Genomic DNA, 21,440 nt, shown 5'->3' on the forward strand with positions numbered 1-21,440 from the left:
TGGTATGAGACAAATAGTATAAAATATAAAGATAAGTAATATTTTTTAATAATAAAATATATAAAAATAAGATAGCGTACCAAACGATACTTTATTAACCTATAAAAAAAACGTGGAACGAACTTCTCTCACTAATCTATTTTGAAAATTGACGTGCAAATTTCAAAATCTGATTTTTCCAAAAACCAGACTTTACGTCACACATTGTGTATGTCTCTCTCGCTAATTCTACTTTAAAATCCATTCAAACTCAATTTTGAGGTTAAAAAAATATTCTTTATAGATTGAGCTAATTTTATAAATAAATTGTTCTCGCAATCTAAAATATCTCTCTTGTGAGTTCCCGCAAAAAAAAAAAATCTTTCAATATTATTCGACGGTCAAGCTCGCTATCGTTTGATTCTCTGTTTATCGATATGTTTCGGGGCTATTCTTCTAACACTTGATTGTATAATTTTTGTGGTCTATCAAAAGGTGCATCCGTTGAAAAGAGTCTTTTTCAAGTTGACGTTGCTCGAAACTTATCTCCGATCAACTATGTTACAAAAAAGATTAAATGGCTTGATTATGTTATCGATTAAGAAAAAAATTGGTTACAAAATCGATTATACAAACTTAATCAATATTTTCGCATCTAAAACTACGATATAAACAATATTAAAGTAACTATGTATTAGTTCGAGACATAATTTCATATTTTGTTTAGATTATCTTGGTTTTATCAATATTTGTTTATGACATAATTTTATCTATATTTTATTTTTAAAATTCATATTTTTTTTGTGATTTTATCGATGAAAAAATATATAAATATTAATCTTTCCTGATTTTATTTTTTTTCTGGCCTAACATTCGATGAGGTCGTTTTCAATTTAATTTTTTTTGGAAAACGCAAATTTCGGAGCAGGTAGGTGGACGGTGGACAGCTCTCCAATAATCTCGTGCATTGACATTAATCTAATTTAAATTTCTGGTTGCCCACTATTGTCTTAAATGTTTTGCCATTAACAGTGCTAATCACAATTAATTATAATGTCGATTAATTTTAAATATTTTATCTGAAGACTGAAAAGGACAAAATCAAGTGGGGTGGTAGTTATCACCCACGAAATTTCCTTGTAGTTTAATCTCTTTCTTTGTGTTATAATTCATGTTAATTACCTCTTTAAATCTCCACTTTATAAATTTTGTAATAAAAAAAAACTCCGTTCTTTATATTATAATACATGTATCTAATCTTACATATCATAAATTGAAAAATAAAAATTGTGTGTGTTGGAATTTATATTTAAATAATTTTTGTTATATAATTAAAAAAAATGAAAAATGACATATTTTCCTTGTTTCGAAATCAGGAAACTCGATAAATACAGATGATCTAAGTTCTAATTTAAGAGTAAGTCTCTTGTGAGATATTCTCACAAATCTTTATATATGAGATGAGTCAACAATATCGATATTCACAATAAAAAGTAATACTCTTAACATAAAAATTAATATTTTTTCATGGATAACCTAAATAAGAGATACGTCTCACAAAATACGACCCGTGAGACCGTCTCACACAAGTTTTTGTCATAATCTAAATATATTTAGGAAATTAATTAATTACAGATATACATCCATTGCCTACGTAATCAATTACCGAAAAGTAGCGTCACGGCTTGGCGTCATCATATTATTAATATTACATTAACATTAAAATGTCCCAAAAGACAAAGATCCAACGGTTTATAAGAATCTTGAAACAGGGAAAAGTTGATTTAATAAATCTGACCGTGGGCTTTTTTTGATACTTTTAATGGTTGGTTAGTCAACAAATTTAACGATGGTGATAAAGGTCCTATATGAGTCAGAAGTCTTGAATCAAATGAGAATATAAATCGAGGTATGCGTATGAGTAGACAATATTTGAAAGGGAAGACAGCAAACATCGACTCATAGAATATATTTATATAATATTTCAATAATATTATGTTGTATATGATAATTGATCATGCGATATCGGTAAATATCAATCTACGTCACCACGATTTTCATTTCGGTTGAATCTGTGTAGCCCCATACTTGCATAATACAATTAATTTTTTAGCCACTTGTTCATATGATATTTAACTTTGATGTGAATAATGTAATTCATATTACCAATAATTTACTTGGCAAAAGTTTTTAACCTGACATCGTTTCATTGGCCCAACTTTCTTTAATAAAAGTTCCAAACTTTTATCCCATGGAGTTCCCATTTTTCTTGAATAAAAAATGGAATTATTGGGAGTAACATTTTGCAGTGACATTTGACAACCTTACCCGGTTATTGTGTATAATTTGTATCAATATAAGTTTTACTTTTGAAAAGTGTTTTTATTTATTTTTTTATTTTATGACATACCCAAATTACTTTTAACATTTAAATACGATAGTGGAGAAAAGTTTATTCATACAATCACAATTTGTTTGAAAGAAATACATATATTGAAAAACATGATTCTGCTCTAGAGATAAAGAAATAAAATATGACATTTGCATACATTTTGTTGAGGAGTGGGTCTCATGTAAGACCGTCTCACAGATCTTAATCTGTGAACGGGTCAATCCTACCCATATTCACAATAAAAAGTAATACTTTTAGCATAAAAAATAATATTTTTTCATGGATAACACAAATAAGAGATTCGTCTCACAAATACGACCCGTGAGACCGTCTCACACAAGTTTTTGCTCTTGTTGAGTGCATCTCCTGTGAGATATGATGATGATTCATAAAAAATAATACTTTCAACATAAAAAACAATATCTTTTCATGAATCGAGTCAAATAAAAATATTCGTCTCAGTAAATTGACATATGAGATGAACTAATATGAGTTTTTGTGTATTTTATTTTATTTTTTTAAAATTAAGTTATTTCTTTTTATATAAATAATAAATTTTTTTAAAAAAAAACCATACAAGTTGAGAGCCCTCAAAGCTCAGGCACAACGACACAATTATCAAGGACGTCCTCTGCTATTGAGCTAACAGCCGTCGCAGTTGATTTACCTAAAAGAGGGAGTCCTATTTAACAGGAAAAAAACATGTTTATACATATGTTTAATTATAGAGTCCTATTTAACAGGAAAAAACATGCTTATACATATGTTTAATTATATGGTAGAGAACTTTTTCAATCAGGTATCATATATTTAGGTTTATGTGTTGTTTTACAGAAAAAATTATTGAAAAAATAACTTTTTTTACAAAAAGAATTATCATTTTATATTTTTTAATGAAATTTTCCTATGATAAGAAATTATTGAAATTAGTTAATATATTTAAATATGAAGATAAATGGATAAAATAATAATAAATATGAAAATCGAATTATATAATTTTGACAAATAAAAAAGGAAATATGATCTTGAGATAGAAGAGCATAGTCAATGATAAATTTAGAAGTCAATTCACTCATTTATCACTTATATCCATAAATTTTGTTCAAGATATTTTGATATCTCCTTCCCAAGATTTTTGTCAGTGTGAGAATGGAAACTTCGCGCGAAGCCTGCATTCATTGCATCCGTTTTTCAAAGTTTTTTCCCCTTTGTTTGAGGAAACTTTTCACCTGCCAAGAAAAAGCACGAGTGAGTCACAAGAAATAGCGACTCGCTGGCTTCAGTCATACAATTCCCACCTTCTCTTTTTTTAATTACTTTGGTCGTCTTTCAGTATGTTTGGTGCCTACGGTCAGTGAAAACTACTTGTTACCCATCTTCGATTAAAAGAGGCCATAGAGTTTCAAGTTCCTAAATAAAATCACTACCCACTTTGTTGTTTTTGTTAAAAAAAACAAATTTTTGGGTGTCTTATTGGGAGAATTTTCAATCTTTTTGGTGGAAAATTGAAGAGATAGAAGCGGGAGAGATGGGGATTTTGTACGATGATGCGGTGTTAATTAGAGTGTCGGAGGAAGAGGAGGAGCCCAGTGTGATTACTGTGAATTGTTGGGATAAAACTGGTTTAGGATGTGATCTTTGCCGTGTTATTCTCTTCTTTGGGCTAACAGTTGTAAGAACTGGTAAATATTTTCTCACCATAGCTTACTTTTTCTCCTTGTTTAGAAGTGAATGAGTTTTAAGTTTCTTTAGCATTTGATAACTAGAACATAGACACATTATGAGTCAAAAGTATGAGAGATTATCTATTTTCATGTCTTGTTTTAATAAATTTAGTTTATGTGTTGTGTATTTTTTTCCCGGGATTTAATCCTGTTTTATCGATTTGTTTGATCGGTGTAAAAGTTCGTTGACAGATTGTGTTGCTCCTAGATTATTATCTCAAAACTTACTGGATTAAGTTTTGTTGTAAAAGTGCAAGAATTCGGCTGCGTTGGTCCAAACTTAATCTTAGCCAAGTGAAATTTTTTTTTATACTTTTGAACATATCCCTGCCAAAATTTCAGTTTGTATTTGTTTTCTGTTTCATTTTTTTCCAAGTTTTATTATGTAAAATATCGGTTGACAATTGAAAATCGAATTCCCTTCATGTTTGTCCATTTGATCACGTGGTTGAAGACATGTCTACCGATGGAAAATGGTGTTACATAGTGTTTTGGGTGCTGGGCAAACCGAGTACAAGATGGAGTTTATTGAAGAACAGATTGATGGAGGCGTGCCCGTCATGTTCTTTGGCATCTGTGATTTTATCCGAAGAGGTCGATGCGAAACCCTCCAATGTTTTCCTCCTGAAGTTCTTATGTCATGACCGAAAAGGTCTTTTGCACGGTAAATGCTGTAATTTTGCAGCGATAAGATTATGTAAATTCAAATTATGATGGCCTGTATTTTGTATTTTGTATTTTGCATTCGGTATTCCCGTAGTTCTGTCATCTTGTTGGTGCTACAGTACCTCGTTCGAGAAGGATGTCTTCGTTTGATCCACTAGTTGAAATATGAAGAAATTTTTGACAGATGTGACGGAGGTTCTTTGTGAACTCGAGCTTATAATAAAGAAAGTGAAGATTTCAATGACTCCAGATGGAAAAGTGATGGATCTCTTCTTCATAACTGACACAAGGTTCTGCATTTTTAACACTTTTCTTGAAACTAGCGCGATTTTGCTTTATTTATCTATGCTTTGATTTTGTAGCTCGTTAAGCGCTAATTTTATGTGGGATATTCACGATCATGAGGGGAATTTATATGCTTTTAGCTCCTTTTTTAGATATTCCTGAATTTTGTTGGAGTATGATTATGCTGTGTCTTACTGCGCCTCTCGGTAATTTATTAGGGAACTTTTGCATATGAAGAAGAGAAAGGATGACACCTACAACCATTTAAGAGCTGTTCTTGGTGATTCCATGATAAGTTGCGAGATCGAAATGGTGGGTCCTGAAATTATGAATTCGTCACAGGGGCCCTCATTTCTTTCAGATGCAATCACCGAAGATATGTTCTATGTAGAGACACCAGATGAGCACCGAAATAGCACTGTGGCATTCAAGAGTCCGTCCATCACGATAGATAACTCGTTGAGTCCGGGTCACACTCTTGTCCAAATTGTTTGCCAAGATCACAAAGGTTTATTATTTGACGTAATGCGAACTTTTAAGGATTATAACATCCAGGTAACATCATATCATCATTTTAAGTCATTTTTTAACCTCTTCGGACATCCTTTTTTTCCCAATGTCGTTGCAAGCTTAGTGCTTTTGTACCCCAGATTTCTTATGGTCGGTTCGCAAAGAAAGAGAAATCGGAATGTGAACTGGACTTATTTATCATTCAAGCAGATGGTAAGAAGATATTCGACCCCAGTAAGCAAAAGTCATTATGCTCTCGCCTTCGAGTGGAGCTAAGCAGACCTCTCAGAGTAGCATTGATTAATCGTGGCCCTGACACAGAACTGTTAGTCGCAAATCCTGTAGAGTTATCAGGCAAGGGCCGCCCCCTCGTTTTCTATGATATAACCCTTGCACTCAAGTTACTCGATAAAGGGATCTTTTTGGTACATCTCAATGAACCTTCTTGAGTAGCTCTCTGTTTTTTTTTTAATTACTATTTTTTGAACATTGATTTCCTCTTCGCCTTCACTTCATATATATTATCTTTAAAGGCTGACATAGGAAGGTACATTATCGGGGATCGTGAATGGGAAATCTACAGAGTTTTACTCGATGAAGGAGACGACGTCTCTGTATCAAAAACCACGATAGAAGAGACCGTTTGGAGGATGCTGATGAGTTGGGAACTTTAATTTTCTATGATACAACGAGCTCCTAAACCATGGTACACCTCACTCTTAATAGGCTACACGTTGAAATGTATATATATCTACTCCGTGTATATATCTTTTGTAAAGCATTTAGCTCGCAAGTCTTGATCAGTGTTTGCACAGCCTACCTTCTAGTTTGAGACTACGTATCGAGGAAAAGATGTAAGTATCTGTTGCAGACGTGTTTTTCCATTTTCTGAAGTCGCTACGAATGTGTAGGATGCGTGTTTTGTTATAAACATGTAGATATCTGCAAAGTATAAACCCTATATTCTACGGCGAAACTGAAAATTCCACTTTTTTTGCGTTTATTTCATTGGTTTATTTGAGATATTATTATAGTGTTATTTTGAAAACGTTACAACTTTTATTTACCCTTCTCTAAACGCTGGTAACAAGGTTCTAAATTCACTAGGTGTTAGTCGGACGTTAGACCAGCGTCTAGAGAGTCTAGGCCGTCTAAGCATCACTAGGCGGATTCTACTGTTTCAAGAGACTTGTAATGATTCTTAGAATAATTTTCAGCCTAAATTTTGTTAAAATCCAATTGATATATGATTCATTCTTCTTGCTTCTTCTACTTAAGGCTAGTCAAGATAACTGACAAAATGTAAGAGCAATCAAAATAAATGAAAAAATTACCTTTAAGGTGTCGTTCGATTTTCTTATGTACGTAGAAGTAAGCAGACAAAAAAGATGAGAATAGTGTGTTATGTCAAGCGCAAATCAACAAATCGTTATTTTAATTGAGTTTTGAATCCAAAAAAATTATAAGCAGAAACTTATAATTGTTTATAATATTTTGTTTTTTTAATGTTTAATTTGTTAATTTTTAGAATTTTTTTTTATTGTTTCAACAATTTAGTAAATATCCATAATTTGCTTGAAATAATTCAAATTCGATAAAATACAATTATAAGTGTTAATATGATATTTGGGTCGAACATGAATATCTAATATTTCGATGAGCATGAGGATGATGATGAACTTGAATACCTAATGATGATGAGGACATGGATGGACATGCATATAAATATTATTAGTGGGAATGGAAACGGAAAATATAGAATCTTATTTAAATCCAACTCATTATCACCCCTAAATAAAGTTATGTGATGGGATAAGATAATGTAATGAAAATCTTCGAGATATTTTGAATTTATCAAAAGTTTTGAATTTTAAAACCAATTTTTTTGAAGAAAAAAAAACAGTATTTTCATAGAAACCATAATATAACTTTTTAAATTTTATTTTCATTTATTTTTTTCTTATTGAAAAATATCTTAAAGTTAGTAAAAATTACTTTTTGGACTTTAAATTAAATTTTAAAAAATAACATGTAAAATGACAAGGATAAAAAGAAAATATTTTTTCCTTTTATACATATAAGTAGGTCTCTTGTGAGACGGTCTCACGAATCTTTATATGTGAGACGGATCAACCCTATCGATATTCATAATAATAATAAAAAGTAATACTCTTAGCATAAAAAGTAATATTTTTTTATGGATGACTCAAATAAGATATCCGTCTCAGACAAGTTTTTGTCTTATACTTAAGGTTTGTGTCCTTTTGTTTTCAATTTTAATTACTTTCTACATTCTCACACCCAAATAGAAATTTTTAGGAAATTGAAGCAAATATCACAAGTCTAAAGAATGAAATTGACGACCCTCACTAGATATTGGTAGCTTCCACACAGAGTCGTGCCTTTTATGAGACCTACCAAGCGATTGTCTCAGGGCTCGGCCTAATAACAGGCCCAAATATATATATATATATATGTTATTTGTTCTCTAACCCACCCCAAATCTCAATCCTGATTTTTGTTCTCATTCAACAAATAAAGTTTACGGTCTCCTATTTCTTTTAAGCCTGAAGGTAAGTGATTTTTTTCGTTAATTATGCTTTATTTTCATTTCAAATCTTATTTATAAATACACATTTATATTTATATTTGTAGATTATTCTATTAAAACATCCTTACTGAAAATGAAATTTACTTGTGATATGGATAATATAATGTGCTTAGAGATCATGTTAATTAAATATATAACTAAATCACACATCGTATGATTTAAATTTTTTAATGAGTTAGAATTGAATTATAAGTTTTATATAAATTTTATGCGCGACTTTTGTAGTTTCTACAATTATAAAGACTAAAATTGTAATTTCTACGATAATTATCTTCGATCAACAATGTCGCAAGATGGACTAAATAGGCTAACTATATTGTCAACTGAGAAAGAAATGATCTGACAATTGGATTACACAGATTTGATAAATATTTTCATCTCTAAAAAACTAGACGAGTAGTATTTATTTAGTTATTTTAAATATTTATTGAGTTGTTATTGATGTAATATATTGGTTTTGATATATTTATGTATTTATTATTATATTTGTTATTTGAAAATTGAATTTTATATTTATTACTGCAACAAGAGGGCCCATTTTTCATTTTTCGTTTCAGACCTCATTCAACACAGATACGGCTCTGCTTCCACACCACTAACACACTGTTGTCACTTAGTATGTATCTCCAAACATAAAATCATGGATTCATCCCTCGATAAATCTCGTAATAATTCAGTAACACGCAAATCATATAAGTCAAATAAACCGCATTGAACCAAACATGTACGATAAGTTCGTCTAAAAAATATTGATACGAAAAATCACATTTATTTGATTTTATTTTTGTGTTACAAATATGTTGCTATTTTTTTAAGGGAAAAAAGTCCTCTTTCGATTATTTATAATATTTTGTTGTTTTTTAATATTATAAATTTATTCAATAAAACAATTTTAAATCATTTTTCTTTCTTCAATTTGGAAAACGATTCAATAAAAATATAGAATTAAATTATTTTCTAAAGTGATTTGGTTGGATCCAGTCATCATCGAGCCACCTGCTTGTTTCTCCCATGTCAGTTAGACAGTCAGACCCGTCATTCTTCTCTCTCACGCTCAGGAAACCGAAAAAATATATATAAAAAAAGAAAAAATTAAATAAATAAATTTGGGGGACCAATTAATAAATATATAAAACTGAGGGCGTTATTGTTATAAGCATTAGTTTATCCGCCCTCTCTCCTACAAATATAGATTTGGTGTGTGTATATATACCCGCATCGCTCGATTGTGTTCCTCTTCCATCATTTGGTCGCCGGGATATTCCATGCCGGCGATTCTTGATTGGCTTCCCGTTCCCTTATTCGGTATCTTCCAGCTTCTGCTTCCCGTAGATCAATTTTCTGGCTCGTCTATCTCCGCAGTTATCAATAGTTTAAAATTTATCCATTTTGATCATCTTTTTCTCTCCCATTAATTCTTGGACAAATATTCTGTGCGGATTTATCTGTTCATTGTAATTTAACATGAACGGGTGCAAATGCCTTGTTTAGGGTTAGGGTTTTGAATGTAATTTGGAAGGCGAGGATGTTTAATAAGATAAAGATAATGAAGAGAGGCCACCGGAAGGTGGCAAAATCCGACGCAGATTATGCCTACGTGTCTCCGAACCGGAGCTCCGGCTCGGTGTCTACATCTGACGTCGTAGTCAACCATGCCTCTCGGGGCGGTGCGGTTACGAATTCACATCAACCCCATCATATGATTTCAGCTGCTGTGCCTTCCCCTACGGGTTCGATTGAGAATCAACCTATGTTTAGGGATGTCGCGGTCACCGAGCGTCAGAGTTTATTTATGCGGAAGCTGCAAATATGCTGCTTCCTCTTTGATTTCTCGGATACACTGAAGATGGTGAGGGAAAAAGAGATTAAAAGACAAACCCTTGTGGAGCTTGTGGATTTTATTCAGTCCGGATCAGGTAAAATAACTGAATCTAATCAAGAGGAGATGATTAGAATGGTATCTGTTAATATATTCCGTTGCTTGCCCCCGGCCTCCCATGAAAACTATGGGTCTGAGAATGCCGACCCTGAAGAGGAGGACCAGTACGTTGATCCGTCATGGCCACATTTACAGCTGGTTTATGAATTGCTGCTGCGATATATTGTCTCATCCGACACAGATACAAAGATTGCCAAGCGTTATATTGATCATTCTTTTGTTTTGAAGTTGCTTGATCTGTTTGATTCCGAAGATCCGAGGGAGAGGGAGTATTTGAAGACTATTCTGCATAGAATATACGGGAAGTTCATGGTGCATAGGCCCTTTATTAGGAAGGCAATAAACAATATTTTTTATAGGTTCATATACGAGACAGAGAGGTTCAGCGGGATTGGAGAGCTTTTAGAGATACTCGGGAGCATAATTAATGGGTTTGCTTTGCCAATGAAGGAAGAGCACAAATTGTTTCTAGTTAGAGCTTTGATACCACTCCACAAATCCAAACCGGTAGCCACGTATCATCACCAGCTGTCATATTGCATTACGCAGTTTGTGGAAAAGGACTACAAGTTGGCTGATACTGTTATCCGGGGTTTGCTGAAATATTGGCCTGTCACCAATTGCCAAAAGGAGGTTCTCTTTCTAGGGGAACTTGAGGAAGTGTTAGAGGCGACACAGGCGTCGGCATTTCAACGTTGCATGGTCCCTCTTTTTCGACAGATTGCTCACTGCCTCAACAGTTCTCATTTTCAGGTGTAAGAAATTTACTCTTGAGTATTTTGTGTAACAGTTGATTTCTGCTCAATTGAATTCCAATTTTGTGTTTATCCATCTAGTTGTTTTGTAGCTACACATGCTGTTCTTTTTTTTTTTATTGTCTTACATGGCTTGATCAAAGCTGCTCATTTTCCAATTTCTATTAGTCATTTTCTTATTAGTACGAACTTCTCTTCCATTGTAGTTTATGTACTTCTTTTGTCCTTTTAGATGTTCCAAAAACATATGTTGATTTTTGAAGAAGAATTTAGTCGTGGTTAATATTTTAGGTTGCTTTCTTTACTAACTTGCATTTTTCTTTGCAAAAAGAGATTGGGATATACTCACATACATATCTTGGAAACCAACCGCACGTACATGTCTCCATTGTTTTCATCCACCTTTGTTGCAATGAATATGGATTTGCTTTATTGATTATGCCCTTAGTTTATGAGGAGATTGTGCCGGTGAGAGCTCAATAGAATGTCCCTCCAATTGTTAATTTTCTGCCTTAGAGTGGGAAATCTGATAGCTATAGGATCGTTTGTGGTGCTTTTGGAATCACTCACATGATGAAAACGAGTATAACTTGATTGGAGGCTGCTTGCAGGCATGTGAGAGATGGTTTATGAAAACAAATAATGCCTGTTAAATAACGTGGCTTTTGTGGAAATTTTGGATTAAGCTTGTTACAATCACTGAAAGGTTGGGTTATGTTTATCAAACTAGAAGTTAAAACTTTAAATGGTTTATTACTGTAGTCATCTTCACCAAATTTTGTGGATTAGCATTGCGCCGTTCACTTGTACTGGTCGGAGATAGACGAGTGAAAACTGCAATTTATACATGGTACAGAGGATGTAATGTGGTTATGGGTTTTGCTTGTTGCGCTATCATTTTTCTGTCTGTAAAAGTTACCCACAGAAAATCTATTCTCAACTCTTCTCCGAGCCTGATTGCAGCTATTTTATTAATAAAATGGCTGCAATACTTTTATGTGTACCCAGCATTTTTATGTACCATTGCATCACTGTGATGGTATTTATGTGGTTATGACTTAATGAACATTGCAGGTTGCCGAAAGAGCTCTGTTTGTGTGGAATAACGAGCATATTGTGTCCTTGATTGCTCAGAATCGTGGTATCATTTTACCAATCATCTTTGAGGCCTTGGAAAAGAATGTCCAATCCCACTGGAACCAGGTAGTGCATGATCTAACTGTTAATGTCCGAAAAATGTTTATGGCAATGGATGCCGAGTTATTTGATGAGTGCAAGAGGCATTATGCACAAAAGCAGGCGAGAACCTGGGAACTGGAGGAACAACGAGAATTAAAGTGGCGGAGATTGGCAGCAGTTGCAGATCAAGGAGGCTGAAGTCAAATGATCATTGTCCGTGATGGATGTGTGTAGACCATGGTGACTCTTCTTGGCTTCGTTATATCCATTTATAAATCTTTCAGAAATTGACTTTGCCATATGACAGGCAAAGCAGCAGGCCAAGTAAAGACGACTTTATATGTAAAATGTGCTGCATATTAAGATTGGCTTGTCAAGTGCCTTCATATGTGTTTTACTATTGTTTATGTCTCGATTATTTTGAGGTCGATAATTCGGTGCCTCCTTGCTCGGTTTCCTGCCAATGCAATGTGCATCTGGGTGATCTTGGCTTCAAGAAAAGTGAAGCAATTTGTTTCTTTTTATGATAAAAGATAAGTAACCCTCGGATGGTTGCCATAACATTTAAGGAAAGATAGATTTCACTCAATTGGATGGCTCGTCGTCACTTACAATTCCCTTCCGTTTCTATTTTTTAATAGTTGTTCTGCACAATAAATTATGTTTATGTGTTTTTTAATCTATTAATTAATGTGAGATAATTAAATTATAATAAAAAATTGTTTTAATTTATATGAAACTCATTTAACTGTAATTAAATCATATATCTGTAACAATCGAAAAGAGGAGAATTCTCGTATAATTGGGACAGAAAGAAGTATTATTTTATATATTTATTTTATTTTATTAAAGTTGACGATATGATAGTAATCATTTAAGAATGATATCAATTTTTTCTTTTAACTTTACCATTATATGAGACTAATATTATATTTTTGTTTTTTGTTTTTTTTAAATTTCAACACACTTTTATTTTTATTTTTTTGTTTCAACAATTCAAATATCAATTTATTCTTTACATAATTTGTCAAATTTTATTTTAGTAAATCGATAATAATAAAAAAGATTATATACACTCATCTTGTGTGGAAAATAATTAGTATATATAATCTGTTGGACCCATTATAAGACCGAAACTAAACATAAATAATTTATTCGAGAGAAAAAAAACCGGAAGCCCTCCCCTTTCAGAGATACCTACCACTCGCTGGTTTGCAAAATCCAAATTCTTATCTTCACACAAACATCTCCAAGTAAATATTTGGTTGATTTATTGCTGTTTTAGATTCACACATATACATACTACAGTATTATTTGTTCAAAATCTATAAACAATGTCAAAGAAAGGAGCAGCCGCCTTGCAGGATGATGTTCCTTGGAGGGCATCTTCTGCTGCAAAGCCTATTCCGAAAATTCATCACTCGCCTGTTCTTCGTGTACCTCAGACTTCCTATTCAAACTATGCTGTATCTGTTATGAAGGTGATTATAGTTGTATTATATTTTGATTTCTATTTGATCTTTTTGTGTATTATACTTTTATTTCTATTTAATCTTTTTGCGTAAAGTCACAGTCTTGCTTTGTATTTTTGTGTTTTTTCACATGGGTTTTTTAGTTTTTGAATGATAAAGGTAATTTAAGAAGTGCTTAAGATTGAGCTTGATCGGTATTAATGAAAGGTGACGTCTTTTGATCATTCGAAGCTCTAATTTTATTTCCCGGGAGTTTGGAAGTATTTGAATGAAATCCCTTTGCATTTCCGGGATTTTATTTGGTATTGAAGATAATTACCATGTGTTGGGGTGTGGATGATACATTATTATCTTTTTTAAATTGCAGTGTAATACTTTCTGATTCGGTTCCCTTCATACATTTCTTGTGGATTTTTTTATGTATTTGATAATAAGGTTGCATAACTATATGTTCTTTGATAATGAAATTGAACTAGTTATGATTTTGACAAGTTCATTTTTCAGCATCCAGATCCCATTGGAGACGGCCTAGGAATAGAGGCCATAGTGGAAGCTGCAGGGCCTGATTGCATTGTGCCAGGACAAGTTGCACCTATCAAACTACTTGGTCTTAAGGTGTATTTTTCTCTATCTATGGTTTAATTCTCATCTTGACATCATCCCTTTTGTTTCTGAACTGTAATATGTGTGAGAGAGAACTTTTCCATTTTGGTTATTAATGTAATATAAACGTAAAATGAGTGGCACTGTTGTTTATAACATTTGATGTTATATGTCCATAGCTCCAGTTATGGTGCACTAGCTATCTCTTGCGTATATCTGCTATCTGGTTGTCACCAAGATATATTATGTGTTCAATGAGGATTTATGTGTTTTGTGCTGCATTTAATGGCTATTTTTCTTGTTTGTAGTGTCTTCTTTGTCTTTGACCGAGTCAATTTTTTATATTCGTAATCCATTGGATTGCTCGTAGTCTACATGGCCATTATTCAGTGATACCTTTCAGTCTTGTTTTAGAAGAAAAGAACAAGTACATCTTGTAAAATCTTGTGGTGGTTCAATCAATCATGGTTCTTCCTCTTCTTCTTTCTAACTTATTAACTTTAGGTGCAAATCATTTTTCCTGTGTCTATTGTTTCGTGTTTGGGATCTTCCTTTTTAGATTTTCATGTTTTCATTGTATCACATGTCCATCAGGTCCAGTTAAATTATATCAATGCCCGGATACTCCACTAAAGGCCTTGTTCTGGGCTTGAAGAACTCACTAAAATTTCACCACCACATTTGAACATGATTGGTGAGATTTTTCATTACTCTTAGTTACATCTTTTTTGCAGGTATGGCCCATTGAAATCGACTTGAAATTTATGGAACCAGTTTCACGGGAACTCAAATCAATCGGAAGGGTAGAGCTTTTACTATTATTATTTTTTGAGTACAAGCTGTTAAACTGTTCGATGCAGGATACATGTCAGCAAAATAAGGTTTTTAGGTTCTTTAAAATAATATAAATGAGAAAGGAGGTCGCAAAAAGCTTTATTCCACTTGTCAATGTCGTAAAAGATGTAGCTGCTGAAAAGGAACAAGTGTTCATCTTCAGATTTTTCCTTCAGTGCTTAGGTACCATTAAACATAGAAGAAATTTTAGCTAAAAAAAGCATAGGAGCCAGAACTTTAATTTGGACAAGTGAAACCAAAGTATTTGTTTAGCAGAACTTTAATTTGGACAGGAGAAACCAAAGTATTTGTTTAGGGGGTGACACAGATCAAGTCCCATATAACGTACATGAAGATTATACAAGTGTGAAAAAAAAAGGAGTGGGGAAAGCTTGCCTCTGATTGCCTGTCACTCTCTCCACCATCTGGACAAAGCAGCGTCAAGAAAATTCTGAACCTATGGTATCCTATTATTGGAAATCTATATCATGCAGGGAAAAAAGTCTATACTATATAGTTCAGGTGTTGCCGAAAAGGATTGTGGCTCACCCTTTAGCTAGACAATGAGGAACAGAAGTGGATAGTGCATACTTCATTGTTTTTTGTGTGTTTTTGGTAACTTTGGAGTGCAGCAAATTCTAATCCAGTCCACGTGAGTGGGATAGTTCGTGAACATATTACAAGCATCAGGAAATTTCTTGACAGAAGTTGTCCCTTCTAGCATCTCGTTTCAAACGTGTGTCATAAATTGCTGGATATTGCTCCACATGTTAACACTCCACTCTTATATGATATGGTTGTACTTTTTCTTGTGGTTGTAGTTTATGGATTCAGCTGTCAATCTTATGAACAAATCGTTTATCGACAACTAGAGCTTGGAGGACTGTGAAATGCGCTATGCATGTGGTGTGAGAATGATTAGTCATATCACATGCTGGGATCCTGGAAGTAGACATTCAAGGAAATCGCTTCAATTCTCTTCCTTGTTCGGTTCCATTTTTCTTAACCATTATGAACTGCGACAGTCCGGACTCTGTACTCGGAGATTTCCATAAAATTTTACGAGAATGAAATCTTTGCTCTACTTCTATCTGTAGTCTGGTTTTTGCTCTCAACTTTTCGAGTGAGACTTGTCTGTAGGGAAGTGATGGTGATTCCAATCGCTCCGCTGAAAATCTTATTTTCTAAAAAATATATCATGGGAAATTTTAATTAAAAAATTTAAGTGTGAATCTTATTTTAGCGCTTTGTTGCCTGGTGATGAAAAATTTTATATTAATGACATCTGTTCATATTTATAATATGTAATATTTTTTAATAAACGACTCAAATAAAAAATACATATCAGAAATAAAGATATGTGAAGTTACCTCACATAGTTTTGTGATTCACATTTAGTGTTACATTTTCCTTACGATATTCACTGGAAGTCTGAGAGACGAATTACGTACAGAAAAATATTTGCATGTGTGTGTATACACTAGCACATACGTGTGTTTTGTGTAAGATTTTAACACACCTCAAATCTTGAAATGACTAAAGATAGATCCCCATTTCATATACAAGTACAAAAGTAGTACAGCAAACGTGTTCTCCGTTGGAAAGTTCAGTATACTGAGATAAAAGTTATGAAATTAATGACCAACAAAGTAACAAAAACAAATCGATAATTCACATCTGCTCATCGTCTCCATTTTCCTTGGATTATATATATTCGTGCCACCAAATTTGTCTGTCATCTAACAATCTCTGCTATCCTTGATGAGCAAGAAGCATGGCTTCCTCTGGTCTGCCTAGTATTATACGAGTTGCAATTCAAGCATTTGTTCGCCAGAATGTGATAGTTCACTTCAGATGTTTCTCCACAGTCGTTGCAAAGGATCCAAACCTGAATCATCAAGAATTATTCATTTGAGTTTATATCCTTCCAAAACTAGGGGAGAACAAGGGGTACTGAGGGGCGTTTGAATTTGTAGTCGTCTATGATAGCTTTTACCTATGCGGCGTAGTGATTGAAATGTACCCACAGGCCACATTGCCTGTTGTACAATTGAAAGACTTGTTTTTCATTGCAAAAACCAGTTATATTTTCCAAAACAACAGCAGGCAGGTGATCATATAGTGGTTGCCTTGCTCGAGTAATCACTATGTTCCCCGCACAATATAAGTCATAGAACAACAGTTAAAGATGCTTCTCACCATTTTGTCATGATACATTTCAGGCATAGGAGTAGCAGCAACCTGAAAATTGAGGCACACACGAGAGATGATCAGTGTACAGTGGTTAAATTACTAGTGTAAAGCATAAAGTCACTGTATCATTCCTGTATATACCTCTTTATCAAGTTTTTCCCAAACACGGGTCATATCACAATAAGACTTCGAGCAAACGGGGCAAGAATACCTGCACAAGTATACTATTATTAGCATAATAGTACCGAAAAATGGGAGGGGGCCAAAAAGTACAATTAAAATCTTACTGGAAATGGCGTTCCATTTCCTTGATGCAGTCAAGATGTATGGTGTGACCACATGGCAACACAGTGACGTCTCTCGTCGTGTCAAAAAGATACTGCAGTTGTAAATATTGGAGGTTAATAAAAAACGGGTCTGTTAGAAATATACTTTTCTCAGTACATAGGCATTTGCAAGTAACCTCGAAGCACACGGGGCAATTGTGATGCATTGCTCTCTCTACACAAACATGTGAATCTCTCAATGAGTTTGCATAGCAACATTCTGAAAAAGAGAGAACACGCTTTCAACTCGTCTATATTATGTCCAGAGATTCAGTGAGGTAAATCCATAAAAATTAAGAAAAATTACCACATTTGTCGCAATGGAAGAAGTTTTCTTCACCGCCAGTTCTGTTATAATCAAAAAGAGTGCAAACGAAAAGGAAATATTACACAATGAAATAAAGTTGCAAGGAAACGATAAAATGCACAAGGAGGATAATATTTTCACCTGCAAATTCCGCATTTATCACAGTGAAATTGTTTCTTGGAAACCTAAAAAAATAGGTAGTGTGGTTAAAATGAGTAACTAACAACAAATATTTAAAAAATCAAAGACCAGAGAAGCTTACATCATCGTCAAAGAATTTACATTTTCGGCAATAATAATTCCCCATATTGACCCCACAATTAATGCACGTTTTTTGAACCTAAAAGTAAACAAAAAAATCAATTATTCAGCCAACTGATCCAAGTAGGCTTAAGCAGTATGACAAGAAAAGTACCCCGATGAGTTTAGGGTCTGAGACTTACTTCTTGTTCTGTGCGGCATAGAGAACAGACAACCTGGTACACAAATTTATCAAGTCAAGTTAATCACATTACAAATATACTTACAATTCGAGCATATTTATCCGTGTACATGGATATCAAAACACTACAAAATTGAGAGCGATCTCAAATTAAATCAAGAATCAGACAAAGAAAATAACCATGTCACTCAGCTACAAAAAAAGCAAATAGAGAAAACAAACTAAAATGAGTATCCATGGCTCGTGCGCAACAAGCTGCAGCATTCTTGTGATTCGGTGACGATTGCCATATGCTTATTCACGTATCGAATCATTTTTGGATATGTAATCCAGCTGAAAAATTGACAGAAATGAATAAAATTTCTTTTCTTCAATACAATTCTTCTTTCTACTTCAGATGACCAAAACACAACAGCATTTCAATACCTCGTATATTCAATATACATGCTCTTAATGCCTCATGATATTCAAAACACATCCAAGAACACATTACTTATAAAAACAAGAAAAGGGCAAAACAAAAACTAACCCTCTCTATCTCATGCCGCGGGATATCATGGCGTTCGAGTGGATCGACGTCTATCGAATTCTGTTTATCGAGAATATAAAAATGTAAGCTCTATTTAAAAAAACAATAGTACTCAAGTTCATCATTAATAAAAAAAGATTTGTAACCAGAAAATGAACCTTTGCGTCATTGTGGCAGTGCCTGCAATCAAATATTTCATTACAACAGGGTGCTACAATCTTACACTTCCTCTGGTAATGAGAGCACCTGAAATTAAATCAAATATTTCCCCAAGTAAATATTCATCCTCTATACACAAATTCATCTTTCGAAAATGTATATCACTGAGCAAACATTATTAAAAAAGCCAAGATAAAAAGGTTAAAATATTTTAAAATAAACATAAATTTGAAAGCTTTTTAATGTCTGACCATGGAAAAAGATGGAGAAACCTACCCATATTCAACAAAACCCATCTCCGTCTTGTATTCATCATTTGCAGAAGAATGAGAAATCATCTGATTCTTCAAACCACAGTCCATTCTGAATCCTGGTCTGCTCACAGAATCTGTCCTGAAAATGCGCAAATGAGTTGAATAAAATCACCAGCCTGCGCACAAAGCAACCAAAACAAGAAAAGAACATATCTACAATAAAGAAGGAAAAAAGGAGAAAAAAATTGAAAAAAAAGAAGAACAAGGTTCACAGATCAGACGCTTAATGGAATACCGATAAAGATTTGCTAAAATCCTGAAGGGAAACACAAGAACCCTCCAACGAGACAGCAACAAAGAAACGATCTTTAGGAGTCTAACAATAATTGCAAGATTATAAAAATATTATCAAGATGGGCCCCCAATTTCCCTCCATCTTTTTCGTTAATTTCTACGTTTAAAATCCCGCCTAGCCACTAATAAGTACGAATTTACTAACATTCCGCAATGCTTAAGACTTAAGAGTCACTAGGCAACACGCCAGCAATTGCCAGGTTACTCATTATATATTCTTACGAACGCAACAGCAAAATTAAATAATTCAGAATGATTGGGGAAGCAGATGCGGTGAAGGAAATGCGTACCAAACACAAGAACCCTTGAATTAAAGCAATACTTTATTACAGTTGGGATGTTTCACTCATGATGACAGAACTCCACTGTTCGCCTGGTCGTATTTATACCGAGGGAAGATGAAGCGCGTGACTATCTCTGTGGTCCTTTAAATTTATTTATAAATTTAAAAAAATGTTCTTTTTATTACCTTTTTAGAATTTCAAAGAAAAAACATTTACGTTGTTCCATCTTTTCCCACCATCCACGTGTGTACTTGAGTAGACACCTACTTTTGACGATCGAAACTTCGTAGGCTGATGTGATTTGAATGCTTTTATTTTTATTATTATTTATTAGTTGCTACATTTTTTATATGGATTTTTTTAGAATTTAGAGCTTATTATTAAATATCATACGTTAAATAAATATATTTTTTCATTTAAGAGTTATTGAGCTCAACTTGTATTTTTGTTTCGATCAACGAATCAATTTGTTCATGTTTTAGCTAAGTCGATGACTAACAAAATAAGAACTCCTCCTACTTTGTTGTTTGTTGAGGTGATAACTCATAATTTGTCCTTAATATGTTTTGAGCATTTCAAATGAGTAATTCCATCTTGATTTGAAGCTAGGAAGTCTTTGTTTAATTCATTTATTTCCATGTCTCAAGTTCTTTGTTTCTTTTTCTTTTTTAGGTTAAACAACATATTTCATTATTTTGAACCCACCCATGTTGTTAATTACAAAAGATCGAGTCTGAGCTTGTTAAACATAGCGGTACATTGATTGTGTTTATGATGTTGTATTTGGATTGATACAACGGCAAAAGCATAGTTAGAAAACAAAGAAAAGTGAGATAAAACCTTGAATGCGTTTATGCGGTTGTATTTAGATGAAAAGATTTGAATTTATAGGATAATTTCAAACTAAATGTTTGGATTTCGAATGACTAGGTTGGATGATACATTTGAAATTAAATCTAAAAAAAAAAATTTTGAACATCACGAATGATTTCGAACCATTCATTATGATTTTGAGCCAAATCAATCTGATATGTGAATTGATTTCAAATCCACTCAAATAATTCTATCCAAATGCAAAATGAATTGATGATGTAGTGCAATCATTCACCATATGTTTTCAATTAGTTCCCCAATATATATTCTCGTAGAAATAATATCAGGTAGAGATTTTTTCATTTTTTATTGTTTTCAGGGGACAGGTAATAAATTTTCTTTTATTTTGATTTTTGAGAAAAAAAATTTTTTGTTTTTAATCAATTTTGTTAGTTAATTTGATTTATATTATTATAAATTATTGGATAATATTATGGTTGTTGAAATTTTACTTTAGCGAGAGAGATAATACTAATTTTATTTTACTGTACTTTGATGTTTAATATATCCGAGGTATAGATTAATGAAACATTAAATTTAATTGAATATACGTGAAAGATGCTGGGATATTTAGGAGCCAGGTGGCGTCTATTGGCAGATTTGGTGATATAAGGAATTGGGTACCGTACGTTTTTGACATCTGCATCCTAGACCACCCTGTCTGATTAGTGCAAACCCAATTATTTTGAAAGGAACATCCCACTACGATTCCTCTCTTGTAAGAATATATTATTTCGAATCCATCGTCACTTTATTCCAAAGATTTTGTT

The 21,440-nt window shown here is 33.2% G+C and overlaps 4 protein-coding genes across 10 annotated transcripts; 3 read left to right on the plus strand and 1 right to left on the minus strand.

Annotated features, from left to right (window-relative positions):
- Nucleotides 1-3,452: 3,452 nt before the first annotated feature.
- On the plus strand, nucleotides 3,453-6,584 carry LOC140961816 (ACT domain-containing protein ACR10-like). Its single transcript, XM_073420534.1, has 6 exons — nucleotides 3,453-4,053; nucleotides 4,550-4,759; nucleotides 4,946-5,051; nucleotides 5,265-5,601; nucleotides 5,697-5,981; nucleotides 6,090-6,584. The coding sequence occupies exons 1-6, from the start codon at nucleotides 3,900-3,902 to the stop codon at nucleotides 6,228-6,230; spliced, it is 1,233 nt and encodes a 410-aa protein (XP_073276635.1). The 5' UTR covers nucleotides 3,453-3,899; the 3' UTR covers nucleotides 6,231-6,584.
- Nucleotides 6,585-9,354: 2,770 nt separating this feature from the next.
- LOC140961815 (serine/threonine protein phosphatase 2A 57 kDa regulatory subunit B' beta isoform-like) lies at nucleotides 9,355-12,650 on the plus strand. The gene is made up of 2 exons (XM_073420533.1): nucleotides 9,355-10,859; nucleotides 11,936-12,650. Exons 1-2 carry the CDS (start codon nucleotides 9,693-9,695, stop codon nucleotides 12,236-12,238), a joined length of 1,470 nt encoding a protein of 489 aa, XP_073276634.1. The 5' UTR covers nucleotides 9,355-9,692; the 3' UTR covers nucleotides 12,239-12,650.
- Nucleotides 12,651-13,182: 532 nt separating this feature from the next.
- Nucleotides 13,183-16,039, plus strand: LOC140961952 (uncharacterized). Its single transcript, XM_073420752.1, has 4 exons — nucleotides 13,183-13,521; nucleotides 14,017-14,127; nucleotides 14,850-14,918; nucleotides 15,771-16,039. The coding sequence occupies exons 1-4, from the start codon at nucleotides 13,375-13,377 to the stop codon at nucleotides 15,819-15,821; spliced, it is 378 nt and encodes a 125-aa protein (XP_073276853.1). The 5' UTR covers nucleotides 13,183-13,374; the 3' UTR covers nucleotides 15,822-16,039.
- A 443-nt stretch (nucleotides 16,040-16,482) lies between these two features.
- LOC140961822 (E3 ubiquitin-protein ligase RZFP34-like) lies at nucleotides 16,483-19,935 on the minus strand. 7 transcript variants are annotated; one of them, XM_073420543.1, is made up of 14 exons: nucleotides 19,804-19,838; nucleotides 19,441-19,535; nucleotides 19,182-19,298; nucleotides 18,905-18,992; nucleotides 18,747-18,806; nucleotides 18,219-18,251; nucleotides 18,038-18,115; nucleotides 17,917-17,960; nucleotides 17,776-17,816; nucleotides 17,606-17,688; nucleotides 17,430-17,521; nucleotides 17,284-17,353; nucleotides 17,149-17,190; nucleotides 16,483-16,837 (listed from the first exon to the last, which is right to left on the minus strand). In XM_073420543.1, exons 3-14 carry the CDS (start codon nucleotides 19,265-19,267, stop codon nucleotides 16,685-16,687), a joined length of 870 nt encoding a protein of 289 aa, XP_073276644.1. In that variant the 5' UTR covers nucleotides 19,268-19,298; nucleotides 19,441-19,535; nucleotides 19,804-19,838; the 3' UTR covers nucleotides 16,483-16,684. The 7 variants fall into 7 exon arrangements, with proteins under 7 accessions (XP_073276644.1, XP_073276646.1, XP_073276647.1 ...); XM_073420545.1 differs by having other exon boundaries at nucleotides 19,182-19,335; nucleotides 19,804-19,834; XM_073420546.1 differs by lacking the exon at nucleotides 19,441-19,535 and having other exon boundaries at nucleotides 19,804-19,935.
- Between the last annotated feature and the right edge of the window lie 1,505 nt (nucleotides 19,936-21,440).

This window comes from Primulina huaijiensis, chromosome 16 (genome assembly GCF_012295235.1).
Source record: "Primulina huaijiensis isolate GDHJ02 chromosome 16, ASM1229523v2, whole genome shotgun sequence".
In the NCBI taxonomy this organism is placed as follows: domain Eukaryota; kingdom Viridiplantae; phylum Streptophyta; class Magnoliopsida; order Lamiales; family Gesneriaceae; genus Primulina; species Primulina huaijiensis.

Excerpts from the sequence above, each read along its gene's own strand:
- LOC140961816 (XM_073420534.1), top strand. The coding sequence starts at position 3,900 with ATGGGGATTTTGTACGATGATGCGGTGTTAATTAGAGTGTCGGAGGAA. Across the intron at positions 5,052-5,264 it reads TTCTTCATAACTGACACAAG|GGAACTTTTGCATATGAAGA; the intron begins GTTCTGCATTTT and ends GTAATTTATTAG. Across the intron at positions 5,602-5,696 it reads TTAAGGATTATAACATCCAG|ATTTCTTATGGTCGGTTCGC; the intron begins GTAACATCATAT and ends TTTGTACCCCAG.
- LOC140961815 (XM_073420533.1), top strand. The coding sequence starts at position 9,693 with ATGTTTAATAAGATAAAGATAATGAAGAGAGGCCACCGGAAGGTGGCA. Across the intron at positions 10,860-11,935 it reads TCAACAGTTCTCATTTTCAG|GTTGCCGAAAGAGCTCTGTT; the intron begins GTGTAAGAAATT and ends TGAACATTGCAG.
- LOC140961952 (XM_073420752.1), top strand. The coding sequence starts at position 13,375 with ATGTCAAAGAAAGGAGCAGCCGCCTTGCAGGATGATGTTCCTTGGAGG. Across the intron at positions 14,128-14,849 it reads TCAAACTACTTGGTCTTAAG|GTATGGCCCATTGAAATCGA; the intron begins GTGTATTTTTCT and ends TCTTTTTTGCAG. Across the intron at positions 14,919-15,770 it reads AACTCAAATCAATCGGAAGG|TTTATGGATTCAGCTGTCAA; the intron begins GTAGAGCTTTTA and ends TTGTGGTTGTAG.
- LOC140961822 (XM_073420546.1), bottom strand. The coding sequence starts at position 19,267 with ATGGACTGTGGTTTGAAGAATCAGATGATTTCTCATTCTTCTGCAAAT. Across the intron at positions 18,116-18,218 it reads TATGCCGCACAGAACAAGAA|GTTCAAAAAACGTGCATTAA; the intron begins GTAAGTCTCAGA and ends GTTTACTTTTAG. Across the intron at positions 17,191-17,283 it reads GGGAAAAACTTGATAAAGAG|GTTGCTGCTACTCCTATGCC; the intron begins GTATATACAGGA and ends CTCAATTTTCAG.